Source organism: Panicum virgatum, chromosome 9N, assembly GCF_016808335.1.
Source record: "Panicum virgatum strain AP13 chromosome 9N, P.virgatum_v5, whole genome shotgun sequence".
NCBI lineage: Eukaryota > Viridiplantae > Streptophyta > Magnoliopsida > Poales > Poaceae > Panicum > Panicum virgatum.
This window is the reverse complement of record NC_053153.1, coordinates 17,132,315-17,151,438: the sequence shown is the minus strand read 5'-3', so window position 1 is coordinate 17,151,438 and position 19,124 is coordinate 17,132,315. Positions and strand designations below refer to the sequence as shown.

The following is a 19,124-nucleotide window of genomic DNA, read 5'->3' as shown; positions in this document are numbered from 1 at the left end:
GGATGGTAATTTTTTAGGAATTTTTTTTTAGGAAATGATCATGAAAGCAAACACAAACGGGCTGCTTCGAATGCACATGCTGGGCCGTGCCGCATGCACTGCACTTGTTGGGCCGGAACATACAGTAGGCCCGTAGAGCACCTCCCCAGCGGCAGCCCAGAAGACCGACCGGCGGGCGGACACAGCGGAGCCGCTCACGTGGACGCAATCCCACCGCCCTCCACGTCCACCCACCGGGGGCCAGCCGCGGCCGTCCACGAGTTCCCCCGCCTGCCCCACCCGCCAGTGACCCACCTCGCCCCGCAAGTATCCGCGGCTCCGGCCTCGCCTACCACGCACGCACGGAAGCGGACGCGAGCAGCGAGACGGAGCCGGCCAGCGGGGCAGCTGAAAAAGCCTATCTCCTTCGCCCCCGGGGGCCCCGAGGGGAGGGAGGAATCGCCGCCCACGCCCGCGGAGGCAAGGGTCGGGGGGAGGAAGGGGGAATAAGCAAGCGGGGGAGAGCGACCGGCGGCGGCATGCCGATCGCCTACAGCCTCCGCGCGCCGCCCTTCGCCGCGCAGCAGCGCCTCAGGCTGCCCCCTCCGCCGCCGCCGTTCGCGGCGGCGCCGCTGGATGCGGGGGCCGCTCGGCGGAGGAGGGCTGTCGGGGTGGCGGCCGCGTCCGCGTCGCCCTTCGACGAGCTCCACGCGCGGGGGAGGCCCGTGCACGGACCCTTCAAGGTGAGCCAACCCACCGTCCCTCCCTACCTCGCCTGCCTCGGGCGCATCGCCCCAGCGGCCAACCACCCTCTCCCTTATTTTCCCCAAATTGAATAGTATGTCTGGTGGGTAGTATTGGCTACTGCTAGATGATTAGTCTCCGATGGTCTCTGTGGCGGGTGATTTGAGGTTTGGGTACTGGAAAGGTGCCGTCGGTAATCATTTCTTGTTTGGAATTTGATGCGAGAGCGATGAATAGGATCTGGCCTCCAGGAAAGTTGATCTTATGATGGAGAGCTCCTGCGGTAGCCTCAGCTTCGGCTGTAAACTAATTATTTCCCTGTGAACGCGATCGGATCATAGCTGCTATAACATTTCGTGTATTGATAAGAGGTGCTTTGAAGCAGTTGTTAGCTGCGCTCATCGAAGCATCGAGGGAAGATATGCAATTCTAGTTATTAGTTGTGTTTAGTTTCTGTACGACAGTTGTGATTTTTAGTTATGGAGTTTTAGTTGCATGTGCATAACTTTAGGCGCAGTAATTCATCAGTGACCATGGTCGTTTGAACATGTTGGATGATACCTACCTGGATCGTGAGGCTGATGGGATTTTCTTATAAGTTTCATTTCACCCCCCTTGTTTTTGATCTTAGGTTGTGAACTTGTGATTTATGAAGAATTATTTTCTACTCTTAACTCAACAACCTGCTTTTATAGGGGGTCATTTAGCATTGCAAACATAAACAAACTCTGTTTGTGACTCCTGAATGACATGAGGAACCCTAGCGCTTAGGGTTTGAGTGTTCTACTATTATGTACTTTTAGCTCAAAACATTATATATTTCTGCCTATCATCATGGAGTCTTGAGTTATAATTTGCTTAGATTCTTTGTGTGTCATTGGTACTACTTTTGGGATGCTGACTATTGCTGAGCTAAGTTAGCAATTCTGTTCTTGCAGTATGTATTGACTGAGTTAATGTTTGGATTGAAAAGCTATGACCTTATATTTTGGTATCAAACTTGTGTTAGATAACTCGGAATGAATTCTTGAAAGCATTGCAAATATTCAGCTGGGTCCTTCTCAACATTGTGACTTATTATCTTGCTGTAGGATGTTCGATTCTGTTTATGTAATCCCTCCGCTTGAAATTACAAGACGTGTTTTGTTTCACTAGGACAAGGCTTTGACCAACAATTACCCCATTGATACATAATGATTTTGTATCATGTAAATGGCATATTAATGGAGTAATTGTTGGCCAAAGCTCTAACGAGATGATATATGCCTTGTATTTTTAAATGGAAGGAGTACTTCACACTGTTTGTCTGAATCATCTATGCTTCTTAATTGCAGCAGCAATAGTTATGGCCACTAATGTTGCATAGTAATTTGAAAATATTGCCTGTCCATGAGCCATGGTTTTCACTTTCTGATTGAAGCAGTGGGATTCTACGCCAAGGAGCTTTTTACTAGTTAGCTGCCAATTGTCTTTATGCATTAATTGCACGTAATACATGTGACTCCATGATTTTGAGCATTGGCTTATGAGCACTTGCTAGGGATGAGACTAATACAGATGCTTAAGTATTATATTTTATAGAGTGCCTATGAACTTACTTGATTTAAACGGGTGCCTGGCTGTAGTGGTTAGGTGGCCTCAGTAGCACTCCTCAGGTCCTGGGTTCGACTCCCCGAGGGAGCGAATTTCAGGCTGAGGTTAAAAAAATCCCCTCGCCTGCCCCCACACCAAAGCACATGGAGGCAGCAGCCTGAAGGATGGCCCATTCTCACTCGGGCAACAGCCCGGGTGTCAAGCGGCCTGTGTAAGGGTGGGGGCAGGGGTTTGGGGATTTTCTCGGCTTGCGTGAGAAGGCCTCTTCTTACATGCAATGCCCGGGGGGCGGCTTGCCCCTCGCAAGTTGAGTTTTTTTTATTTAACTACTATATAGATATTCATGATGTTCCCATTTTTATCTATTAAAAGCCACTTACACATTGTTTTGGTCATGCTTTAAATTTGTCTTATGATGTGTTTGGTTATCTTGTAGAAATCCATGCTCTGGAACTTGATCCAGGATATAGAGCCCTTGGACCTAAGTGTCATTCAGAAAGATATTGCTCCTGAAACAGTAGATGCAATGAAGAGGACCATATCTGGCATGTTGGGTCTGCTTCCATCTGATCAGTTCCGTGTTGTTGTAGAAGCCCTTTGGAATCCCTTCTTCAAGTTATTGGTATCTTCAATTATGACTGGGTATGCTTTCTACTTGAAAGATTATTTTATCATGGTTGTTATGAAAAGTACTTTCCGATGCTTGGTTGCATTATTAGGCATGTGATTTGCTTTGTTGTTGTTGAATTTATAATTCAGAGTCAACGTCTTTGACCTTCCAACGTGTATTGGTCTTAATTGACATGTGAAACTGATGCAACTCCTGCAATCTTGTATTTATTAGTTCAGTAGAATAGCATGTGGACCTATAAATGATGACCAACTTCGTTGTATACCTCTCTGATGTGTTATGTCCGAGAAAGAGGCCTATCGTTATCAGGACAGACCCAGTGCTGGAAGCTCCCACGCAAGGTGGGTTCTGGGGAAGGATTATATGAGGCAAGCCTTACCCCTGCAATAATTTGCAGAGAGGCTACGTCGAACCCAGGACCTCTTGGCACATGTGGGGTGACTTTACCACTGCACCAGGCCTATCGTTATCAGATTATTAAAAAATGATAACCTTCTAGTGAGGTTTAATAGTTTCCTTAGTAGTCACATTTCTTCTACCTGTACCACTTCACGGTGGTTTCTGGTTCCTTCCTGGCTTCTTTTGGTCAAGAAGAGAGTCAACCATGTTCTGCGCATTCTGCATGTGTGGCTTAGGCTTACATTTCCCATACGAGCTTGTTGTAGTATGGTCGGAATATATTTAATTTGGCTAGTTTCCCAGGTTAATAGACATCTCTCAAAGCCAATCAGGTTCCATAGCTCCTTCCGAATTACTCCCTCTGTCCCAAAATATAAAGCATTTCTAGTTTTGTCCTAAGTCAAACTATATCAGGTTTGACCAAGTTTATATCAAAGAATATCAGCATCTACCACATCAAAGTAGTACTCTATGAACTTGAATTTCATAATGGATCCGATATACAAATTTGATATCGTAAATGTTGTTATTCTTTTCTATAAGCTTAGTCAAACTGAAGATGGTTTGACTTAGGACAAAACTATAAATGCTTTTATTTTAGGATGGATGGAGTAACTGTTAGCTTTTCATTTTTCACAGATGCAAAACTTAAAAAAATGAAAAGTTTGCTTGCTCACTCTTTCTCTCCCTCCTCCCTCCCTCATGTACGAGGCAGGGAATGAGATGCTGTTGTGTTTCTTTTAAATATTTGCTCTTATAAACTTTGTTTGTGGTCCTGACCTACTCCCTCCGTATTGGTAAAGGAAGTTGTTTTGGACAAGATTTGGGTCAAATATTGGGAATATAAATTATCAAGAACTTTTAAGTTGTTGAGTTTACAAATGTGAAAATTATATGAATAGATTTGTCTTGAAAAATACTTTCATAAAAGTTTACGTATATCACTTTTCTATAAATATTTTTTTAAAAAATAAGAGGTCAAAGTTGTGTTTTGGAGACCGTGTCGTTGTCCTAAACGACTTCCTTTACCAATACGGAGGGAGTACTTAGTTATTAGTATGAGCCTATCTCCCATGTGATAAAGTCATAATATATTGTTTTCTGTAATAGCTATGGCTATATAATCTGCCAATAACTGAGATAATGAGAAGTATTGCCTTGTTTCATGGAAATACAGTTCACATGTATGCCAGAGTAAAACTCTGATCTTTACTTTGTTTCTGCCTCCAGGTATACTCTACGTAATGCTGAGTACAGGCTTTCGTTTGAAAGAAACCTAGAACTGTCTGAAGAAGATGGAGAATGTCCAAAAAGTGATATCACTGAAGACAATCACCATAACATCAATTTGGGTAGACCTGTCACTATTTTTAGATTATCAGAAGAGGACATTATGCCCCAGGATCCTGGAAAAAGTGATGAAGAATCATCACATGAACATATGGGAGAAGAGCTTGGTAACTTAACACCTCAAGCAGAAGAGTACATTATTCAGATGCAATCCCGTTTGGATGCCATGAAAAAGGTAATGTAGTCTGTTGCTTGATTAAGTTCCAAGTCATTTCATCTTCTAGTCTGATTCATTATACGGCATTTATATCTATTGCCATCATGCATTCCATATAAGTATGCAATTCATCAGTTTAGTTCATAAATATGAATGTTGCATATACTATAGGAGGAAGATCACAAATAACTTGGGAGTATACGCACTATGCACAGGCTAGAGTTGGTACTTGTGTAATTAACTTGAGTGTACCCACTATGTGTATGTAGTTTTCACCGCTACATGAATTTGTGAATGTTAACTTGATGCATACCAGATTTATTGAACATATTGATAAGTTTGTGAATATCTTGCATGCCATATATTTACTTTGAGTTTCTGTGCCATTAATTGTTTGTCACTGATTCATTTTGCAAATATATTGAGTTTATTGACTGTATCTAATTAATTTATAGCCTGGTCCCAGCAAAATAAGCAATAGATTATTCCTTCTATCAATTATGAGATGATAGTAGAACTTTTTTTTTGTTACTGATCCACATGTAAGAGAAGCCAAGCTTGAAGAGGTGTAGGCTCAGCTCGAGCTCAACACAAGGTTTGGTGCAAGCATAAGCTCGAGCTGAGCTTAAGCAAGCCTAAGTTAGTGTTCAAGCTTGGTGGGCTCAAGGTCGGCTCTGTCAAAGCTTGAGCTCAACACAGTATGCTCTGTGGCAAGAGTAGCGCATGCGTCTTGTACTCTCATGTACAATTGGACAACATATGACAATAAAGGCCCAAGCTGCGCTCAAGCTTGGCTTGCAAATTGGACAAATACGAGACACACCTGTTTCTATCCACTCTGAGCTGGATAATTCAGTGGATCAGAAAAAAAGAAACCAATTGTATCCCTAGTGACCATTTTGTGTGACTGGTGCTGTCAAATATGATTTGATCATTTTGCATATGATAGTGCTGTGTTGCATCTTATATCAAACTTGAATGCTTATTGATTTTATTGACATTGCAGGAGTTACATGACCTTAGGAGAAAGAATTCTGCCCTACAGATGCAACAGTTTGTTGGAGAGGAAAAAAATGACTTGCTGGACTATTTGAGATCACTAACACCAGAGAAGGTATGTTCCAAATTGAATCTCATGGTTAATGCAAACGGTCAATTTTTCATTACGTCTCATCTTCGTAATGAGTCATTTATGATAAAATGTTCTTAACACAAATCCCAAGTGTAAAACAAAATTACTAAGCTCTCCTGCTCATTTGCCTAACCTAGCTGCTTTGAACAGGTTGCTGAACTATCAGAGTCTACGTGTCCTGGTGTGCAAGAAGCAATTCATTCTGTGGTTCATGGTCTGCTTGCTACTCTTTCCCCCAAGATACACTCAAAAGCCCCTCCGCCACTAGACAACACTTCTGGTGGTGCCCTAAACCTAGGGGGTGAGGATGATGACTGTGCGGAGCTTGTCGAGAATGCTTCCCTCCCGTTTCAGCCTCTAATATCCGTTCCCCGTGATTATCTTGCACGTTTGCTCTTCTGGTACTGCAAAGCAGACTTAATGGTGGTATTTGTTCTTATACCATATATATAGCTTCTGACCACCTGTTCTCTGAACTGTATAGGTGCATGCTGCTGGGTCACTACATCCGGGGTCTGGAGTACCGGTTAGAACTGGCGCAGCTTCTGCGAATGTCCAGCGATGTGGGTTCCTTCACTAATGGTGATGATCATGTTGTTTGAGAATGCCACCTTCACTGGCATTCCCCACCGCCACTGGAGAGAATTGCAATCCCTGGCTGAGAAATGGTGGAGCTGGCGGTTACAATGCGTTCCCTGTACGGAGCACGCCCAAATACAAGGAACACTACTGAGCTATATAGTTCTTGTTGTAGTTCTTGTAAATTCAGAAGACTGCCACTCGAGTGTAAAGCTAGTGTTATATATGGACGTGAACTACTCTCTTTTTCTTCTTTTGATGTTGTACCGTATAAAAAAAGAATTTGGCTGTTCATCGCAGTTAATCTTGTGGTAGCATGATAGTCATCCTTGTATTTTAGTTGTATGTATTTGTTGGCTGTGATTGTTGTCCATTTAGTGCTCTTGTGTCTCTTATTTCGAATAAAGAGAACTTTTCATATTGAGAGGTCACATGTTCAAACTTTTGTTGGGAATTATATCTGGAGTACTATGGTATCTTTGTCGCCGTGAAATAGGATCGATTCCTTAACTGGAGAGGGGAATAGATATCAAGAAGTCGGTCTGGTACTGTAGACGAGCATGATAAATTTGCTGTCAGGATCAATAGGTACACGCAGCTAGTATTCAGTTTTTCAATAGATGCAACCTTTGAATTTTTTTCCCTTGCGCTTATGTTGTGATTTGTTTGTGATTTATTTGACTTGTTTGTTTAGGCCTCATTTGGCAGCTTATGCCAAAGCAGCTTCGCTAGCGAAGCTAAAGCCGGTGAAGCTAAAAAACTGTTGTTTTCAGACTTCTAGTTCATTTTATCATTTTAGCATGGGCTTATAAAATACTTTCACGCTATAGTTTCTCGATTTGCATGAAAAAGTGAAGCTGAAGCTAAAATAAGCTATGCCAAACGGGATCTTAATTTGTGATGAATGTTTTATTTGAGAAATCATATCATTCTAGATGAGACGGTCTATCATTAATTCATCTATGAATTTTGATTGGATATTCTATTTCTCATTACTAATCATGTATATGTGTAGAATATGTTAGTTATGGATCAACCTACTTATTTCTCAAGCTTTTTAAAAAAATAGGCGGGGGAGATGCTTCTCATATTAGTGATAAAGAAGTACTCCCTCCGTTCTAAACTATTAGTCATTTTAGTTTTTCTTGATGCAAGATTTTGCTATGCACCTAGATATATATTATATCAGATACATTGCAAAATCTATGTATCTAGAAAAGTCAAACGACTAGTAGCTTGGGACGGAGAAAATAGTTACCAAAACTTAGTAGTACAAATCAACAGCAACAGCTCGGGCACCACGACTATTAACAAGACATTGACAAACTAAATTACCAGCAGCAGAAACAACCCAAAATCATCAACATGAAACAACTTAGGTACACATACAACAGCCACAACAAGGGCAATGACAATTAAAAAAAATGTCCAACGAAGAGCCCGCCATAAGGTTCTCAAACCAAATATAAATACGAGGAGCTCTACCTGCTAGTGTGCATAGCAACATATGGCAATTGCCAAGAATTCTAATTGGGCAGATAACAAGTGGACAACCACCACCTAGCCAAGAGAACAATGCAAAATGCAGAGTCACCTTCCAAAATAGTGGCACACTAGGTCAATACCTGATATAGCAATACAGTGGCATCAAATGGAAACAATATGAGCTATCTATTGAGGTGGGAAAGGGAGATCTTGGCTAGGTGGAAACTCAGCAAAATGAGATCAAGTGAATACAAGTGAAGAAGCAGGCCCAGTGTCGGCTTGGCTAAGGAGACTATACTACTATGCACTACTATTTTGCCTATGTATGGAGTGAATTTCATTGACTTCCTAAAGTCCTACTTATTTGAAAGTACAGACAGAGAGCACTGCCCCTATTTCATTGAAATAGGACGAGTTTTACAGCATCTCAGTTCAAGTGAAAGCACCACACCAGACTAAGCGGATAACTACAGCTGAACTCCCACCCGGTGCTGCAAAATAGTTCAAAGCTTACTTCCACCCTTACAAATCCACTGGACAAACCGCACCACTGTAGCAAAACAAAGCAGAAAGCCAATCGCAGGGAAAGAAGTTCAAGCAAAAGTTGCACCAAACAGTAAACTAAGGATATGGCATTGTTTCTTAATTTAAAACAAACTCAGGCAACCAAGTACAAGCAAATCATGTCCAGTTTAAGGATACAGAATTAAACTGTTGACTCGAAACAAACCCCAGCCAACAAAGTACAAGCAAATTAAACACTGATGAGCAAGATACAGTTCATTGATGAAAACTATTCGTTTGATCTGATGATAAACTGATGTAATGAAAGCCATTCTCAGAAGCATCCACCGGCGGGGGGTGAGTTCAGGGAAGGCCCTTCATCAGCTATGGCAAGCATAGCGAGCCGCTTTGCGACAATGTCAGCTGATCCGGCCGGTGTGGTTGCCGCCGCCGCCGCCGCCATTGCCTCACGGTAGTAGCGACCTGCAAACACTTGGTTAGTGTCTTCAGCTACACGGTAGTTGCTGAAAGCCTGCTCCTGCTGCACAGAGGTTGGGAGCTGATGGAACTGGAGCTGGTTGTAGTATCCACCGGCCTGGCGATCTTCAGCAAAGGGGTTCCCCGGCGCCAGCTCGTACGGGGACGACAGATAGCCACTCTCCTGGTCCTGGGGATAAGCAAAGGGCTGGTGCTTGCCAGTGAAGACGGGATCGTCGTACATGGCTTCCAGAGCGAAGTGGTCGCCGACGTTGATGTTGAGGCCTAGGAACGGCGCTGACAGAGATGGCGGCGGCAGTGGTTTGTCACCCGACTCCAGTACTTGAGGTGAGGCTGCAAAATTGGAGCCTGGAAATGGCATCGTGACCTTTTTGACCTTATTCTTTCCTTTTCCCTTCAGGCTGCGCATGTAGTCCTCGATGATGCCGGGGCGGGCATCCCCCTTTCTATTCTTGCGCTTTGCCTTCAAGCTGCGTTCAGCTGCATACCATTGGTTCTTGATGGAGTTCTCAGACCGGCCAGGGATTCTCCTGGCCATCTTAGACCACTTTTTGCCGAGCTTCTTGTGGCATTCCACCAGCAGCAGCAACTCAGTTTCTGTCCAGGCCGTCGTCTGCAAGACACAAGGGCATATTTCAGCACAGCACTACGAAGTGAAACCAATGCGTTATGCCTACATTTGAAATGGCACCAACATTTTCGACATGCATGACGGTACAATGAAACAGAAACATACAGGTGGCAGAATAAAGCCTAGAAAAATTGGAATAAGACAAAAACATCTCAAAATAAATGAATAGCACATATTTATTGTTTAGTTGCATCTAATTGCTAACTGATTTCAGGATAGATTGTTAACTGATTTAACAAAAGAAATGGTAGAAAACGGCACATAAATGTTTTCTACAATCGAACTGCGCCACTGCACAATGTACCAATGTGAAATAAAGTATTGCTAGCAAGGTCAAAAACGGTACAAAAAAACAATTTTGTCCCTCCACTATGAAGAAATTGTTTTAGACAAAGACTGAGAAACTATGTTTAGTCATGAAAGGCAGTTGTTTGCAAATTCATAATCAAGGATAAACAATCATTACGTGTATATGCATGTATACATTGAAAACCTATGTGTAAGAGTAATCGATAGAAAAATATGTAGATATATAAAGTAAATCAATCCTGGAGGATCAAGAAAGAAGACAAAATGTACCTTAATTTTCGGGTCTAGATTATTGATCCATCTCTCTCGGCACTGCTTGCCAGTTCTGCCAGGAAATTCCCTTGCAATAATCGACCAAGCTTTATTACCATGGCGCTCCATAAGTTCTCGTAGCTTTCTGCAAATGGACTATATCACTACACTTATAGCAATATGCAACTCATACACATGGATAGTTAAACATGAATAAATGAAAAGGTGCATTGACATGTGTACAACATAACTTGAACAACCATAATAATGGCATGGAAATAAATAGTGACTAACTATAACAAACATGAAACTATGTTTTCTTACTTATCATCTTCATAAGTCCACTTCCTTCCTGTAGCATTGTTTACCACAAAGCTAGCTTCAGCATATGCCTTGCCCGCTTCATTCTGTAAGGCCATGGAACCTATCATCTGGCCATGATATTCACCGATAGGAGCTTCCTGGATGGGATCACCCCCACGTCCTATAAAGCCTGAAGCACCTTGCCAATGAGTGCCATAATCGCTCACCCCAAAGTTGGTAGCTTGACCAACGGCCTCATGAGCAAGAACACCATGCATGGTGCCAACATCTTGCTGGCCAAGGGCATATTTATACCGCTGCAAAAAGCACCAAAAGGGTAATTCTTGAGTTGCGATATTCACCCTTATTCCAAATCGATAAAGTTTTGCTCACCTTCTCAAACATCTTGTGGAACATGGATCTCTTCTCACCCAAGTGAACTGCCATGGTTGCACAGAAGACCAAAGCAGAGGATTTGTAGAGCTCAAGAAAGAATTATGGGTAAGGAATTCATGGTTGGATGTTGCGGGTGCTAAATAGGCCGACTCGAGCAATCCAATTCACGTGTTGAAGCATATCAGTAACGCTAATGTATCCGTAAAGATTTTCCAGATATAAGAAATTTAATTGTTAACCTAGTCATGGCACTAGAGTAAAGCCAAACATTAATTGTTACAGAAAATATGATTCCTAATTAAAGTACTAATTATTTGTGATCACAAAATATGCCACTAGCTAAAAGCTATACTATCCTACTAGATAGCTGCTTACCTTGTGCAAAATAGCTATGGCCTTTAGTTGGCAATATTTAAAATCCTCTCTAGAAAGGCCAGGTTATCTCTAGCTAAGCAAACCCCTATTTTGCCCATGAGCACTTTGTTGGCATCATTTATTACCCCTCTATATATATTATCTACCAGACTCCAGACATTTAAGTGGTGTTGTGAACATGCTGGACATGTTGCAATGCCATCTCTAACCTAAGGACTTGCCTGTTCAATATTCATGCATATATTGCTAGCCATTGAGGTTGTTGCCACTCTTAGACTAAAATCCTCTACCCTGGACCCCCATGAAATGAACCAAAATCCTATATGCAATTCCAACATTTTGTATCATACCTCGTGATAGGTGAATCCATGATACTCCACCTATCAAGTGCAGAGGGTATATCACATCCATCCACCGGGCATATCACATCCATCCACCAAAATAACAATTTAATAGTGTTACATTACATTCAAAATATTGTAGAGTACATCATGAAACAAGCCAATACAAGTCCATATGACTGAATAACATGATGAAAACTTCTATGCAGTGGAGGCATCATGAAATCACCATCTCCAGCGTTGTTTCAATCTCCAAAGGCATAGCATAGCATAACATAGCCTCATAACTCCTCAGTGGTACCAACCGTTGTGGTTGAAGTCGTAGTCCAGCTCTAAGCCTAAAAACTCAAGATCTACCCCATGGAATGGATATGCCATGTCACCACCCTAGTGTGGAAAGTCAAGGAGTTCGATGTTCTAGTATGCAAGTATTTCAAGGAGTCATGACTTCCTATGCAACAATATTCTTGTATGCAAGTATTTCAAGGAATCATGACTTCCTATGCAACAATATTCTTGTATCCAAGTATTTCAAGGAATCATGATTTCTTGATGCAAATAGTAGCAATAGTCATTGGAAGAATCTTCATCCCAAAACCAAGCTCTCACAGCTTAGTATGGCTTTTGAAGAATCGAAGTTCTGCACCAAGTGTATCCACCTTAGCTCTCTCTCTCTCTCTCTCTCTCTCTCTCTCTCTCTCTCTCTCTCTCTCTCTCTCTCTTGCTCGCGCGCGCACACACACACACACAAGCTTTCTTCTCCAAGAAAGCAAGAACTAGGAGGAGATTCATATGGACCTAAATTCAACCAAAATTAATGATGACCAAGCTTGCAAGATCATCAAGGGCTTGATTCTAGAAAAATAGTGAATCTTGTTTCATATTTTCCTGAGTTAACTCGATTAAGCCAAGATTTTCAAAGACAAAATCCTATTTAAATCATTTATTTTTATTCTTTTTTTTGTGTTGTGCTACTCTATGCTGTTATTTAGTTGTCTTTGACTACGTCAGTGAGGATGGCTTATAACCTTGTTTGAACTCTTTGTTCCTAGACAGACAAAGTGTGTCATTTGTGCTTTGTCGGTGCGATTTGTGCTTCATCGACATTATTTTGTGCTTCATTCATGCGATTTTGGTGCCATATTGCGATTTTTCTTAATGTGTTACTCAATATTTTGGTTTATTCGGTCATGATCGAGACTGAACTGACATAATTGATACCGAGTTCGATCATTCCTAAGAATTTGCAAGAATAGATTAGTTCCTATTTTCTGAGAATCAAATTTTACAAATACCTAAAGAACCGATCGGTTTTCGGTTATGTTAGACCAGGTTCCCACCTCGACTACCACATAAAGAATCTCAAAATAAATCTAAAGAAATGTGAGCACCCGTGTCATTTCAATGACTCGAACTCGGTGGAACATGGCAACCTTAAAGTGTTGCAGTAGTTTTATTGTAGTCGCCACGAGCACACTAGTGCATGAAGAACCACAGATCCTCTGTAAGACTTGAAGGGATATGACTATCGAAGTTAAATTGGGGCATAGACTTATATTGTTAGGGGTGGTAATAGATTATGACCTTAGTGCTCCTATTATCAATCCAATTCAACCCTTAGTCGTTTTAACTTAAAAATATATAAAATATGAGCCTTTTTAGCTTGGTCTTTCAAATTTGTAGGCTAAATTTTTAGCCTCTTTACAACTCGTAATTGTAATTACGCAAAATCACTTATGTAAACAAAGATATTCACATTGTCTTCAAAATGTTGGAAGTCGCCGCACAACACAACTCAAGTTGGGTGTATAGACCAACAAACCCTCCAAATCCTGAGCATTCGCGCTAAACATTAGCTTGGCTTTCGTGTCAGTTTTCTTATAGGACGCGCGCACGGCTCCTCCGGTGCGGTCAGGGAGGGTGGGAGGTGGGTGGAGCGGCCGCCGGCGAGGTCGCCGGCGGCCGGGGTGATGGTGGGAGGCAGCGGCCTTTAGGTTTCCGGGTTGCCGGGGGTGGGTGCAGCTCCATGGTCATCCGGACATAGAAGGAAGGTCGGGGCGGGCGGCGGCCAGGCGGTGGCGGCGGTTCGTCCGGCGGAGGGCGCAGCAAGACAGCGGTGGGCTTGTGCCGGCGGCGGGGGCGGCGGGATCCGGCAGCCGTGGGCGGTGGGGAGGTCGGCAGGGGTGGGTGGCGGGCGGAGCGGTGTAGCGGTGAGTCGCCGCCGGCCGCGGGTGGAGGTGGGGGGCCTGGGGTGCCTGTTGTGTGAAGAAGAATAAAGAGGAAGCTAAAGGAAGAAGAAGAACAATAAAGGGTACCTCTTCATTCGCCGGTACATGTAGGAGCGCGTGTGTTGGGATCTCAGTACCCGAAGGTTACCAGGATTCCGAACAGACGATGGAAATTAACAAGCAGAGCACTCAAAGACCTTCGGATGACTCAAGGCGAGCTTTTCCAACAATCAAAAAGTTGTTACAATGTAGAAAACAGGGGTAATTTATACCCCAACCTCCGCGGTACATCTACATTTTTCCCATACATCCGGACCCTATATCAGCACTTTCGAGGCCCTATTCTAGTCCTTTTATGCTTCGCAGTTGAAAGAGGGTCGTAATCCACACGCTTCTCCTGGTGCTCCGGAGGTTCGCGAAGTCTACGGGAACAATCCACCTTCCGAACCGTGACTCGGCAACCCGGGTCCGGGGGTCTTTGGCGATCCTGACCCATCCTTGCAGGTATTGCGGCACCTTCGGGCGAACCCTTGCGGGGAAATGGCGTTCCTGGGAGGGGTCTTTTTACCTGCGCATTATCGGAAAGAGCAGCGGACCACCCGAATGTTATGAAAGAGGGTTAGTAGCCGTTGTCGTTGCATTTCTAACCTTCGAATACGTGTCCTCCGGTGGCGCGATCCTCAACTGCGTGAGTGCTAGCTAGTGGCCCCCCTTTCGTGTGCTCGGTTTGAGAAACAGAGGGTCTGTTTAGATCGCTTTGGATGTTGGATTTTGGGATTTTTGGAAGGGAATCTTCAACATTTGAAGTATTAAATGTAGACTAATCACAAAACTAATTATAGATCTCATTTGTAAACTACAAGACGAATCTAATGAGCATAATTAATCCATCATTAGCACATGTTTACTGTAGATTTATTGTAGCAATTTAATGTCTAATCACGCTCTAGTTAGGCTCATCAGTTTCGTCTCGCGATTTAAAGTCCATTTGTGTAATGCGATTTATTTTTCAACTATATTTAATACACAATGCAGACGATTTACAAAAATTTTATATTTTGGATTTTTTTATCTAAACAGGGCCAGAATTGAAACAGGCAAACAGCAACACGTTCCGAATTCCAAATCGTCCTACAAATCTACAAATCTACAACTCATTTACCAGCACTGCATGCCCCAGTACAAAAACAGAGGGAAATAGTGGGGGAATAAAAAAACCACCGGGTGCCAGGTCAGCCACGAGGCCCCAGCCCCAGCGGCGTGACGCTCACGCCGGCGTCCCCGAATCCCAAAACTGAAATGGAGCCTAGCGCCTGCGCCACGCACTCAGGCCTAAAAGTTTTCAAGATTTCCTATCATATTAAATTTTTGGATATATACATAAAATATTAAATGTAGTTTAAAAAATAATTAATTATGCAGTTTAGCTGTAAATAATGAGATGAATATTTTAAATCTAATTAATCTAAAATTAAACACTAATTATCAAATAAAATAAAAATATTACAATAGCCAAACTCAAAAAATTTCACTAAACACGCCCTCAACCAAATCAAACCGACGAGCTCCTCCCGCTCCCGCGTCACCCCTCTGACAGGCCAGGCCCACCAAAACTCCCGCGCTCTCGGACCCTGGCCGTCCCGCGCCGCCGCGCCCGCGGGGGGCCTCGCCCCAATTTTTTCAAAAAATAATTCCGAAATCTTCCCTCCCCCTCCCTCCGCTCGAAACTCGAACGAATTTCCAAACCTGAAAGTCTGCGGCTGCGCGGAGAGGGCTTCCCTCCAACCGGAGCGCTCGCGAATCCTTCGAATCCAAAGTAATGGCGGCCTCGTCTCCCTCCCATAATCCCCATTCGCCGCGCCCCGCCCGGCTACTTAACCGCCTCCTCCCATGCTTCGCTCAACCCCTGCTCTGCCTCCGCCACCGCCTCCTCCGCTCCGGCTAGGCGCCTAGCTACCGCTCCTACCGCCGCCGCCGCGCTCGGAGCCGGAGGAGCGCCCGCCGCCGGTTCCCATGGCCGACAAGGAGAACGCCGCCGCCGCCCCGCCGCGCCTCACCCGCGCCCAGGCCAAGCGCGCCGCCGCCGTCACGGCCGTCGCCGTCGCCGTCGCCGCCAAGCGCAAGCGCGTCGCGCTCACCGAGCTGCCTGCGCTCCCCAACGCCGCGCACGACGACGACGACTACCGCGCCAAGCCCGCCAGGAAGCAGCGCCTCCTCGAGCCCGAGCCCAAGCCCAAGCCCAAGCCCAGGGCCGCGCCCGCGCCCAAGGCGGCGCTTCCTCCCGCCGCCGCCGACGCCGACGGCGAGGAGGGGGACCCGCAGCTCTGCGCGCCCTACGCCTCCGACATCTACTCTTACCTCCGCTCCATGGAGGCGCAGGCAAAGCGCCGCCCCGCGACCGACTACATTGCCGCCGTGCAGTTCGACGTCTCGCCCAACATGCGCTCCATCCTCGTCGACTGGCTCGTCGAGGTTGCCGAGGAGTACAAGCTCGTCTCCGACACGCTCTACCTCACCATCTCCTACGTCGACCGCTTCCTCTCCGTCAGGGCGCTCAACAGACAGAGGCTGCAGCTCCTCGGCGTCTCCGCCATGCTCATCGCCTCGTAAGCACCCATTCCATCCATTTCTTCCCCACATTTCTGCGTCGATCTGCGTTCTGCGACTAGTTCTGGAACCGAAGCTTCACTTCTGATGCGTTGGATCGGATCGATTGCAGCAAGTATGAGGAGATCAGCCCGCCCAATGTGGAGGACTTCTGCTATATCACTGACAACACCTACACCAAGCAGGAGGTGTGTGTTTACATCCTTGAATGCCTTGAATGGGACTTTGTGTCTGGATCTTGCCAGCAGTTGATTCTGAATTGGTAATTGACATGCGCTACTTCTTGGTGCTTGGGGATCTGTAGGTTGTTAAGATGGAGAGTGATATACTGAACGTCCTCAAGTTTGAGATGGGCAATCCTACCACCAAGACGTTCCTGAGGTAGATCACAAACCAGATCAGTCTGAAGAAATGTTATCCGCATCCTTGTTTTTCAGGATTGATCCGTTGCTAAATCTCTTGTCCTCTCTGTTTCCTTGTTTTTTGACAGGTTGTTCATCAGATCTGCCCAGGAAGACAATAAGAAGGTAATACCACAGTAACACCCCTCAGATCTGTTATGTTTCAACCTTGAATTATGCTTCCATTCAAAATGCCTGCTACCTGTGTACAACATTGACTGATCCACTATGTATTGATGCGTATTGCAGTATCATAGCCTCTCGCTGGAGTTCCTGGGAAGCTACCTTGCTGAGCTGAGCTTGTTGGACTACGGCTTGCTTCGCTTCTTGCCATCACTTGTTGCGGCCTCGGTGGTGTTTGTTGCTAGGCTGACCCTTGATCCACACACCAATCCCTGGGTATGATGTAGATCTGCTTGATTCCAATTGTTCCTCTGGTTCATTTGCTATGAGATGCCAACTCAATTTGTTGTGTATGGATGCAGAGCAAGAAGATGCAAACACTGACAGGCTACAAGCCATCTGAGTTGAAGGACTGTGTTACTGCCATACATGAGTTGCAGCTCAACCGGAAATGTTCATCTATGATGGCGACCCAGGACAAATACAAGCAGCCCAGGGTAAGCATGAGACTTTGTCAGCCACACATGGTTTTCCTATAAGACCATTTGCACAATTCTAGTGTCCTAACTGTGCAATAAATCTTTTGAACAGTTCAAGGGTGTATCAACATTGCTACCTCCTGTTGAGATCCCAGCATCATACTTCAGGAAAGTCAAGGAATAGGTGTTCTTGCATAACCTAGCAATGTCAGACACATTTTGAGCGTTCCTCAAGGAAGACGCATAATGATGATGTTGAGAAGTGACCTGTTGGTCCAGTTGGGGTATGGAGAGGTTCTTGATGCTGCGTCTAGGCTTGAGTAGGAGCATTTGGAGTTAATTTATTTGAAGTTGAAGCTCTGTTGTAGGCTAGGCATGCCAAATCTTGCAGGAATGTATCATAATTATACATTACAATCAGATGCCTTCATTTGTTGGGGGCACAATTCCAAAATTTTCATTATTGGTCCTTACACCATTTTATCCTTGATCATTTTTTTCCTTATACAGTTCTACTAGTCCAGAACACAAAAGTATCTAGTGTGCAGCTTTACACCAGGGGGTTGAGGGTAGCTTATGGATGTACTTAGAATTATAGAAGTTGGTAACACAATATGCAGAAAGTGATACTCTTTGCACAGGAATTGAGTCTTCGGTAGATTTGGAAGTTGGAACAGTTGTGAATGATCATTACTAACACAATGTGCACCTTTGCTGTTGATTGGAAAATTAGCCACATGTGAATGATCATTACTTCTAGCACTGTTCTTTCTTGGAAAACTGGAAATTCTGAATATCTGAATTTTGTTGTCTTGAAATGCAGTCATTCATGACAATATTTGCAGTTTATTCAAGGGTTAATTGGATTCATGCTATTATAATTTTCTGAGTTCACTGATTTACCATTACAATTCATTTATTTCGAACCGTGCCATTACAATTTCCTATCTCTTTCAAACATACCACTACATACCCCTTTGACCTGTTTTTTAAAATTTGTGGACCAAAATACCCTTGACCTTCTTCTTCCTCTCATCCCTTCTCTCTTTCCTCTCTCTCCATGGTAGGATGTGCCGGCACTGCCCTTGCCCCCAGGCTCATGCCCCTCGCCGACCGGCTGATGCTGCTGTGCGGCGGCTGCTGCTGGACCGGGCGGCGGGCGCGCAGAGCAGCTCGGCGTGGGACAGATGACGTGGGAAGGCCGCGCAGCAGCGACGCACTATTATTCTTGGCTGGCGTCGAGGACGGGCACGGCCGGGCGTCGTGCGGAGCGAGGCTGCGATGCTGCTGCGGCAACGGAATCAGGCGGATCGGCTTCCTGTCCGGCGGAATCGACGAAATTACCTGAGCATCTCATAAATGGATTGGTGACCGCGCCAAGCTCAATTTGATGTCCAAATCGACAATAATGCCTGCCAGCTTTATCGATTTGAGGTTGCTATGGTGCAGGGCTTCACGAGCACATGGGCCCGTAGGCGTAGGCAAGGAATCCCAGCTCGCCGCGAGCCCCCTGTGCCGACCGGCTGCTGCTGCTGCTGTGCGGCGGCTGCTGCTGGACCGGGTAGCGGGCGCGCAGAGCAGCTCGGCGTCGCCGGCGACGGCGCGGACCTTGCCTACCTCCACGCCCG

General features: G+C 44.8%; 2 protein-coding genes across 2 annotated transcripts; both read left to right on the top strand.

The window, feature by feature from the left end:
- Nucleotides 1–338: 338 nt before the first annotated feature.
- LOC120688298 lies at nucleotides 339–6,995 on the top strand. Its single transcript, XM_039970552.1, has 6 exons — nucleotides 339–722; nucleotides 2,753–2,958; nucleotides 4,577–4,871; nucleotides 5,860–5,967; nucleotides 6,136–6,386; nucleotides 6,470–6,995. The coding sequence occupies exons 1-6, from the start codon at nucleotides 519–521 to the stop codon at nucleotides 6,585–6,587; spliced, it is 1,182 nt and encodes a 393-aa protein (XP_039826486.1). The 5' UTR covers nucleotides 339–518; the 3' UTR covers nucleotides 6,588–6,995.
- An 8,663-nt stretch (nucleotides 6,996–15,658) lies between these two features.
- On the top strand, nucleotides 15,659–18,136 carry LOC120692791 (cyclin-A3-1-like). Its single transcript, XM_039976176.1, has 7 exons — nucleotides 15,659–16,492; nucleotides 16,606–16,681; nucleotides 16,798–16,874; nucleotides 16,984–17,020; nucleotides 17,144–17,293; nucleotides 17,380–17,514; nucleotides 17,609–18,136. Exons 1-7 carry the CDS (start codon nucleotides 15,900–15,902, stop codon nucleotides 17,678–17,680), a joined length of 1,140 nt encoding a protein of 379 aa, XP_039832110.1. The 5' UTR covers nucleotides 15,659–15,899; the 3' UTR covers nucleotides 17,681–18,136.
- Nucleotides 18,137–19,124: the final 988 nt, after the last annotated feature.